The sequence below is a fragment of the Myxocyprinus asiaticus genome, chromosome 38 (genome assembly GCF_019703515.2).
Source record: "Myxocyprinus asiaticus isolate MX2 ecotype Aquarium Trade chromosome 38, UBuf_Myxa_2, whole genome shotgun sequence".
In the NCBI taxonomy this organism is placed as follows: domain Eukaryota; kingdom Metazoa; phylum Chordata; class Actinopteri; order Cypriniformes; family Catostomidae; genus Myxocyprinus; species Myxocyprinus asiaticus.
In genome coordinates, this window is record NC_059381.1 from 3,871,528 (window position 1) to 3,881,283 (window position 9,756).

General features: G+C 39.0%; 1 protein-coding gene across 2 annotated transcripts in view; it reads left to right on the forward strand.

Annotated features, from left to right (window-relative positions):
- The window catches only part of rapgef1b (Rap guanine nucleotide exchange factor (GEF) 1b), a 71,150-nt gene extending 61,528 nt beyond the window's left edge, over positions 1-9,622 (forward strand). For both annotated transcript variants that reach the window (XM_051678127.1, XM_051678128.1), the window contains 8 exons: positions 1,888-2,073; positions 2,156-2,240; positions 2,418-2,512; positions 3,509-3,587; positions 3,670-3,771; positions 4,355-4,452; positions 6,177-6,305; positions 6,749-9,622. In XM_051678127.1, coding sequence (XP_051534087.1) covers positions 1,888-2,073; positions 2,156-2,240; positions 2,418-2,512; positions 3,509-3,587; positions 3,670-3,771; positions 4,355-4,452; positions 6,177-6,305; positions 6,749-6,899 — 925 coding nt within the window. In that variant the 3' untranslated portion in view covers positions 6,900-9,622. The remainder of the gene's footprint in view (positions 1-1,887; positions 2,074-2,155; positions 2,241-2,417; positions 2,513-3,508; positions 3,588-3,669; positions 3,772-4,354; positions 4,453-6,176; positions 6,306-6,748) is intronic.
- Positions 9,623-9,756: the final 134 nt, after the last annotated feature.

A 9,756-nucleotide genomic window follows, 5' to 3' on the forward strand; every position in this document is an offset into this window, starting at 1 on the left:
TGTTTTTGATCAATAACTGACTGTAAAGAACAGAAAGGGTATTAAAAGAGACATTATTCAATGACAAATGGATTGCGTAGATCTCGTCTTTGGACACATTACACAGAACGAGTCAAATCAAACTTTTACTCTTAACTCGCTGTGAAACGATGCTGAATTTTCTTTGCCAATATACTACACAATCACTGGTGAGTGAAATCTGACAAGACATTTTTAGTCGCATATCGAGAAATCTGGTCGCACATTCGAGTGATTCACTCTCACTGTAGGAGAGGGTTGCACATATAGTAAAAGATCCATCTTGGGATTTAAGAATCAGTATCGAGAGCGTTCAAATGAAGATCGCAATGCATCAGAAAATTTCTATTTTTACCCAGTCCTATAAACTACAATTGTTATTGAAAAAGTAGTTAGCTACACTACAAGCTTTGAACAAACAGTAGTGAACTACAATGAATAAATGAATCTGTGAATCTTGATTTCTGAATCGTTTCATTCAAATTAACTATCTAAGCCAACTGATCCACTAAAAATGAATCAGACTCCCCAATGCTACCTGAAGACAGTTTAGGGTTTTTGTCACCTTGGTTTGAAAACGTGTCGCTACTGAAAAATGAAGTTTAGTAGCGTTACTATTTTTAGTTTATTACTCCCCAACAATGCAAAAACAGCTGATAACACTAGCACCCTAATATAGAAAACTAAACTGAAAATATTGTGATATACAGCAGTTTGTTTGTTTTTTACTAAAAAGAAGTAAAATGCTGTTCTGGAACCTCTGGGAACACTTTTGAGTGATAACTGAATCGTTTTTTTTTTTCTCCCTAATTTGGAATGCTCAATTCCCAATGCGCTCTAAGTCCTTGTGGTGGTGTAGTGACTTGCCTCAATCCGGGTAGCGGAGGACGAATCTCAGTAACCTCCGCGTCTGAGACCATCAATCTGCGCATCTTATCACGTGGCTTGTTGAGCGTGTTACCACGGAGATATAGTGCGTGTGGAGGCTTCACGCTATTCTCCACAGCATCCACGCTCAACTCACCACGCGCCCCACCGAGAGCGAGAACCACATTATAGCGACCACGAGGAGGTTACCCCATGTGACTCTACCCTCCCTAGTAACCGGGCCAATTTGGTTGCTTAGGAGACCTGCCTGGAGTCACTCAGCACACCCTGGATTCGAACTCGCTACTCCAGGGGTGGTAGTCAGCGTCAATACTCACTGAGATACCCAGGCCCCCCTTTTATTTTATTTTTTTACTATTTAATTGAAATTAACAATTTGAATTTGTGACTACTTGTAAATGTACATTAGTATGCAAAAGTCTTAGGCACATAAGATGTTTCACAAAAGCATTTGTCTTAAGATGGTTATTTGTATCTTCAGCTTTAGTGTGTCAAAAGGAAATATAAATGTTAGACTCCCAAACATTACTTTTGCAAATAGAAAAGATTAGAATAGAAGAACAGGGAGCCCTGCAACAGATGGCATGGTCCCCACAGAGCGCCCCACTGAATATTGAGTCAGTCTGAGATTACATAAAGAGACAGAAGCAGTTGAGACAGCCGAAATAGAAGAACTGTGGTGAATTCTCCAAGAAGCTTGAAACATCCTATCTGCCAACAACCAAGAAAGACTGTGTCCAGGTGTACCGAGGAGAATTGGGGCTGTTTTAAAGGCAAAGGTGGTCACACTGAATATTGATTTAGCTTTTTATGTTTACTGGACTTTGTATGACATTAAGTGATAAATGAAAACTATTTATGGCATTATTTTTGAAGACATCCTCACTATGCAACATTTTTCACAAGTGCCTAAAACTTTTGCACAGTACTGTATGTGTTTGTATTTATTTGTTGTTGTTTTTGTCTGTGTCTATGCATCAGTCTTGTGGAGTTGACGGAGGACATCCTGAGGCAGTTGATGGATCTTGTTTTCCGGCTGGTTTGTAACGGGGAACTGAGTCTGGCAAGAGTTCTTCGGAAGAACATTTTAGATAAAGTGGAACAGAAGAGACTCCTGCAACACATGCACACGCTCAAACCGCTTGCCGCAAGAGGCGTCTCTGCCAGGTAAAGGTCAAAGTTCAGTGCTCATTTGGACATTTTGTGTCTGTGTGTATTGTTTGTTAATCTGTGTTTATTATGTTCAAAGGCCTGGCACGTTGCATGATTTCCGCAGTCATGAGATCGCAGATCAGCTGACATTGCTGGACGCAGAACTTTTCTACAAGATCGAGGTAAGACAATCTGATTACACTTAACTTCTCCCTGCAATATTTGTTTGAACCTTGATATAATAATAGAAAGATATTTTGTGCACAGGGATTTTGTCTGGAGGCGTGAGAGTGCCAAGTAATATCTAAAATTACCCTGTTATCATCATCTCTTATTACTCTCTCCGTCTCTCTCTTCAGATTCCTGAGGTGTTGCTTTGGGCAAAGGAACAGAATGAAGAGAAAAGTCCAAATCTGACCCAGTTTACAGAGCACTTTAACAACATGAGCTACTGGTACAGGATACACACTACGCCCTCAACACAACATACACTATATTGCCAAAAGTATTCGCTCATCTGCCTTTAGACGCATATGACCTTAAGCGACATCCCATTCTTAATCCATAGGGTTTAATATGATGTCGGCCCACCCTTTGCAGCTATAACAGCTTCAACTCTTCTGGGAAGGCTTTCCACAAGGTTTAGGAGTGTGTTTATGGGAATTTTTGACCATTCTTCCAGAAGCGCATTTGTGAGGTCAGACACTGATGTTGGACGAGAAGGCCTGGCTCGCAGTCTTCGCTCTAATTCATCCCAAAGGTGCTCTATCGGGTTGAGGTCAGGACTCTGTGCAGGCCAGTCAAGTTCTTCCACACCAAACTCGCTCATCCATGTCTTTATGGACCTTGCTTTGTGCACTGGTGCGCAGTCATGTTGGAACAGGAAGGGGCCATCCCCAAACTGTTCCCACAAAGTTGGGAGCATGGAATTGTCCAAAATCTCTTGGTATGCTGAAGCATTCAGAGTTCCTTTCACTGGAACTAAGGGGCCAAGCCCAGCTCCTGAAAAACAACCCCACACCATAAGCGGCCCATTCTTTCACAAATGTTTGTAGAAGCAGTCTGCATGCCTAGGTGCTTCATTTTATACACCTGTGGCCATGGAAGTGATTGGAACACCTGAATTCAATTATTTGGATGGGTGAGCAAATACTTTTGGCAATATAGTGTATGTTCCCTATACACTAAACGTTCATTTTCCATTTGATTTTGTTTTTTTATTTTAGCTCCCTTAGAAGTAAAATCAAATTCCCAGATTCCCGTCCCATATTCCCGTCCTGTCCTTTAAGGGGCTCTGTAGTTTTTTGTAGTGTGAATAGGGAAAAAACTAAAGGTGGTTTGAAATCCTTTTGAAGTCAGATATTTACATCACCATGCCTTGTACACTAAACCTTTATGCTCCGCACATTACCCACACTTCATGTCAACTGTAATTCCTCATGTCCACTAGGGTGCGCTCTATAATCATCCAGCAGGAGAAAGCTCAAGACAGAGAGAAACTTCTGCTCAAATTCATCAAAATCATGAAGGTAAATCACAGTTTATTAACATCGTTGACAGACGATTTTTAACATTAAGCTGAGTGGTTTGATGTTTTTGTCTTCCCTGTAGCACTTGCGGAAGCTCAATAACTTCAACTCCTATTTGGCAATACTTTCTGCGTTGGACTCTGCACCAATCAGACGACTGGAATGGCAAAAACAGACATCTGAGGTCAGTCATGCCAACTGAACAAAGTTTCTCTGCCAAAAACAACCACCTAGAAATGGTTAAATACAAGTTGATCATATGTAAAAAGAAAAACAAGTTTGCATGTATAAATATGTATTTTTACATGTATGTGTATATATATATATATATATGCACGTGTGTGTATACACCGATCAGCCACAACATTAAAACCACCTGCCTAATATTGTGTAGTTCCCCCACATGCCACCAAAACAGCACCAACCCGCATCTCAGAATAGCATTCTGAGATTATATTCTTCTCACTGCAATTGTACAGAGTGGTTATCTGAGTTACCGTAGACTTTGTCAGCCGTAGAGAGGTCAACAGAGAATGACCAGACTGGTTCGAACTGACAAAGTCTACGGTAACTCAGATAACCACTCTGTACAATTGCGGTGAGAAGAATATAATCTCAGAATGTTATTCTGAGATGCGGGTTGGTGCTGTTTTGGTGGCATGAGGGGGAACTACACAATATTAGGTAGGTGGTTTTAATGTTGTGGCTGATCGGTGTGTATCTGTCTATCTACTTTAATATCTATATATCCCTCTTTCTTCTTAAAGGGCTTGGAGGAGTACTGCACTTTGATTGACAGTTCGTCGTCTTTCCGAGCTTACAGAGCTGCATTATCTGAAGTGGAACCTCCATGTATTCCCTACCTGTGAGTGTTTGTGTATAATATGTCTATATGCAAGTGTAACATTTGTAATCAGAATTAGTAATACATAAATATATTGCTAGGCTGATGAATTGGCCAATATTTGATTTTTTTGATATACATTGTACATACATTATATATATAAATCTGACTTTCAAACCACCTTTAGTTTGTTTTCCCTATTCATACTACAAAAAACTACGGAGCTTCTTAGAAGACATGACGGGAATACTTTTTCTGAAATAGTTTTCTGTTCCCTTGCAATAAATTTACAATGCATTTACTACAGTAACCATATCTTAACCTTGATATTCATTATGAAACCATAGTAACATTACAGGAAAATGAAAACTATGGAAATAAAAATCATAATTTTGTGGTTATGGTTTTACTACAAATACCATGTTAAAACCATAGTAACTACAAAATCATGATTTTTATTACCATAGTTTTCGTTTTCCTGTATTATCACTATGGTTTCATAACGAATATCATGGTTAAAATATGGTTACTGTAGTAAAACCACAGTAAATGAATTGCGAGGGAATGCAAAACTATTTCCGAATAATAATTCCCATCCTGTCCTCTAAGGGCAGGATAATAATATATATACACATTTATACACCGATGAGCCAAAACATTATGACCTAATATGCTGTTGGTCCTCCGCGTGCCGCCAAAACAGCGCCGACCCGCCGAGGCATGGACTCTACAAGACGCCTGAAGGTGTCCTGTGGTATCTGGCACCAAGACATTAGCAGTAGATCCTTCAAGTCCTCTAAGTTGCGAGGTGGAGCACCGTCGATCGGATTTGTTGGTCCAGCACATCCCAGAGATGCTCAATCGGATTGAGATCTGGGGAATTTGGAGGCCAGTGCAACACCTTGAACTCTTCATCATGTTCCTCAAACCATTCCCGAACAATGTGTGCAGTGTGGCACTTCCACTGCTCCAAGGTCCAGTTCCGACACTCACGTGCCCATTGTAGGCACTTTCGATGGTGGACGATGGGATCATCATGGGAACTCTGACTGGTCTGTTGCTACGCAGCCCCATACGCAACAGGGTGTGATGCACTGTGTGTTGTGACACATTCATCCCGTAACCATCATTAAAAGTTTCGGTGACGTGACACAGTAGACCTTCTGTCGGGGATAGCCTTCTTTGCCCTCGCACATCGATGAGCCTTGGGTGTTCAACACCCTGTCATCAGTTTGTGGTTTGTCCCTCCTCGGACCACTGTCGGTAGGTACTCACCACTGCTGACCGGGAGCACCCCACAAGCCCTGCCATTTCAGAGATGCTCTGACCCAGTCGTCTGACCATAACAATTTGTCCCTTGTCAAAGTCGCTCAGGTCTTTACTCCTGCCCATTTCTCCTGCATTCAACATTTTGACTATGAGAACTGATTGTTCGCTTACCATCTAATCTACGCCGACCTTGACGTGGCCTTGATAGGAGATAATCAATGTTATTCACTTCTCCTGTGAGTGGTCATAATGTTTTGGCTCATCAGTGTGTGTGTGTGTGTGTGTGTGTGTGTGTATATATATATAAATAAATTGAATTGTCTATTTTGGCAATTGGCTACGCTGCCCTCTAGATACCGGCATCTGTCATGGAAAACGCATAGTCTTGACCCCTAATCAGAATTTTGTAGATAATTCAAGTTTTATTCTATGCTAGATGTCTTAGTTTAGATTGTAATGTTTTTCTTTTCTGTCAGGGGTTTGATTCTACAGGATCTGACGTTTGTTCATCTTGGTAACCCAGATTTTATTGATGGGAAAGTGAATTTCTCCAAACGCTGGCAGCAATTCAACATTCTAGACAGCATGAGACGATTCCAGCAAATGTGAGTAATCCACTGGCATAAAACCCAGTGATTTGAAGCAGCAGTCCAATAGTCTGCTGCAGATTTCAGTGTTATAGTTCAAACATCTTTTGGTTTGTAGAATAAAGCAATAAAGCATGCAAGTCTGTGGTAAAATCGTAACAATACCCATTCTCGAGTGGTTGATTGCTTTTGAAAATGATGGCAATAGAAGATAATAATAAGACGACAACACTGGTCAATTAATGCATTTATTACTTTATTGCTATGAATGCAGAAACTTGATGTATAAAAACAGTTGTGCATATATAGGCTCTTAAAAGACTTCAAATGTGGCTAATTCAGTCAGATTCTGGATCTGTTTTATAACAACAATAAAATACAGCCCTTTATATAAATGTAAAATTTCTGCTGACATTAGTGGCTAATAAAATCATTGTTTCAATGTTTAATTGCTTTTGTAGACACTACGAACTGAAACGGAATGAAGACATCGTCTCGTTCTTCAACGACTTTAGTGATCATCTAGCCGAGGAGGCATTATGGGAACTTTCGCTCAAGATCAAACCGCGAAACATCTCGCGGCGCAAGACGGACCGAGAGGAGAAGACCTAGAACCTCAAATCTAGAACCTTAGAGACAATTTATAGTGAGACCTGAACCTCCTTCTGAACCTTAGGAACCCATGCTAGGCTGTTTCAGAGTTCTTTGTCTGGTTCCGGAACTGATACATGAGATCCAGTTTGCACCAATAAACTGCAACACCGGCAGTATTTTCCCCGATTGGCTTTTACACTCAAGAGGAAATCATAACTCAGTATAAATAAAAGAATATTTACAGATACTTTAACGTACACCCTCGGACACACATAGAGGGTGAAAGAGGACTCAAACGCTACAATATAAAGCAAAATCCTCAGAACCTTCTATGCGTGTGTGGGTATATAGTGCGACGCACACTCTAAGAGGGCTTTGTTCATTTGATATTAATACACTGTGCTTGTTGCAGTGAGTTCATTTTTGTTTGTCTCGCTCGGATGTTTCGTTTGGCCTTCCAAAGGTCAGTCGCCCTTTCAGACTGAACTGTTGATGTACTCGCCAAGTTGGTGTTGCCCAGTTGGAACTGTGCAACTGAGTCGACCAGTCACCATTCAGACTGTTGGATTGGGACACGGGAGGACAACTGTGCAATCTTTCACCGTTATAAAGGAATATTCACTGATCTGTTGAAATTAATATTATTTGACAGAGACAATGAGTAATGGACTATATGGAATATATTAATTAGAAAATTAAAGAATGAACTGGATGTTGGACTCATTTCTTATGTCAACTTTCTATCGTTTTGTGTGTGACCTCGTGCAACCCTCGATATAACTGTTTACCCTGTTGCTATGCTGACAGCCCCTGTTTGGCTGAATCTAGCAAAAACGTTTGAGAACAATTCTGGGTCATGTTTCAGACTGAAATAAAAAGAAAAATAATATAAAAGTTATTTTTTGCCTAACAAATTTAATCCTGTTTTTAGGACCATTACAATTTTGCATTGTGAAATACTTTTTATGATAATTAAATGCATTTTCTCCCCCTTCCTGATTGTCAGTAGCCTACTGTAATGCACAAAAAATCTCATTCTCATTACTGAAAAAAAAAAAAATATTATAAAGTGCATTTTAACAATACAATTTAAGTATATATCATGGCAGTATTTGTTGCACTAAATTATGCTGGGCCTCATTCATTAAACATGATGAGATCAAGAGTTAATGCAAGCATGCCAAATTGTATGCAACAGTTTACATAATGTTTTTTTTTTCTGTGAATGATTCATAGAAATTTGGCCTTGAACTAGTAAATCGTTAGTAAGGCCAGTCTTATGTAATTTGTTGAATTGAACGCGACACTTTACACTAGAATGGTTTTACGAACAGTTCACACAGAAATTTGGCCCTGAACCCGTAAATCGTTAGCAAAGCTAGTCTTGCGTAATTTGTCGAATTAAATGCAACCGTTTACATAAAGTTTTTTTACGAACAATTCACACATAAATTCATCCACAAACCTGTAAATCTTTAGTAAGGCCAGTCTTACGTAATTTGTTGAATTGAACGCGACACTTTACACTAGAATGGTTTTACGAACAATTCTCACAGAAATTTGGCCCTGAACCCGTAAATCGTTAGCAAAGCTAGTCTTGCGTAATTTGTCAAATTAAGTGCGGCAGTTTACATAAAAATGTTTTTTACGAACGATTCACACAGAAATTGGCCCGTGAACTCGTAAATCATTAGGAAATCCAGTATTAAGTAATTGACGAATTAAATGCAGCAGTTTACATCAAATGTTTTCTACAAACGATTCGCACAGAAATTGAGAACCTGTAAATCTTTAGTAAGGCCAGTCTTACATAATTTCTTGAATTGAATGCGACAGTTTACTGTATATAAAATTGTTTTTATGAACGATTCTCACAGAAATTTGGCCCTGAACAGTAAATCGTTAGTAAGGCCAGTCTAACTTAATTCGTCACATTTAATTAAATGCTGCAGCTTTTTTGAATGATTCACACAGAAATATTCTCTGTTCGTATTTTCCATTGTGTCCAAAGTAACAGGATGATTTTCATTGCTGTATTACAGTCTTAAGAATAATAATAAAAAAATAAATAATCACATTACAGAAATGAGAATAGGATTTTTTTAATTTTTTTTTATGAAAATCTAGGGAGAAAAATTGCTTAATTTTCATGAAAATAATGTCACAAAAAAAGATAAATAAATAAATAAAAATCAAGCTGGTCCGAAAAAAGCTTCGTTTTTTAATGCAATTTTTTTTCTTTTGATTTTTGCCGTAAAAATGTCCCCAGACATTTCTTCGTGAGATTCACCGCTTTCCTGGAATGGACTATGATGTCATAGAGAGGGGCAAGGCTCAGCATTACCTGGCGACGAGCAGTTTTGAACACATGTGGATGTTTCCGGTTCTTTTGGGATGTGTATGATACGTTATGTATAAATGTATGTGTACAGCTGTGATGTATAATAGCCGATCATGTAGAGGGTGGTTATGAGCAAAGATCTTTTCAAGCCAAATCAATCATGCACTAAAATAACTAACAATATATGGCAAAAAAACACAGTGACTGAATATGCTGTGGTAATGGTTTTTCTACAGAAAGTCATTCACATATAGGAGATGGAAAGCTATGACTGCTTTCTTCAGTGTTTGTTTGTGCGGCACCTATGATGTTGACATTTACCAACTCCTGTTTTTTTTTTTTTTCCCTGTTACACCTATAACATCCTGTATATTTAACCAATAAAACTGCTCACTTTGTAGCTGCTTTGTGTTTGTTTAGTACATTTATACATGGTACCATGTTTTTAGACCATGGTTCTGTTTGAATTACCCTGGAGTACCATATAGATACCATGGTAAATGAATACAGCAATCACTCAGTATTATGGGATTA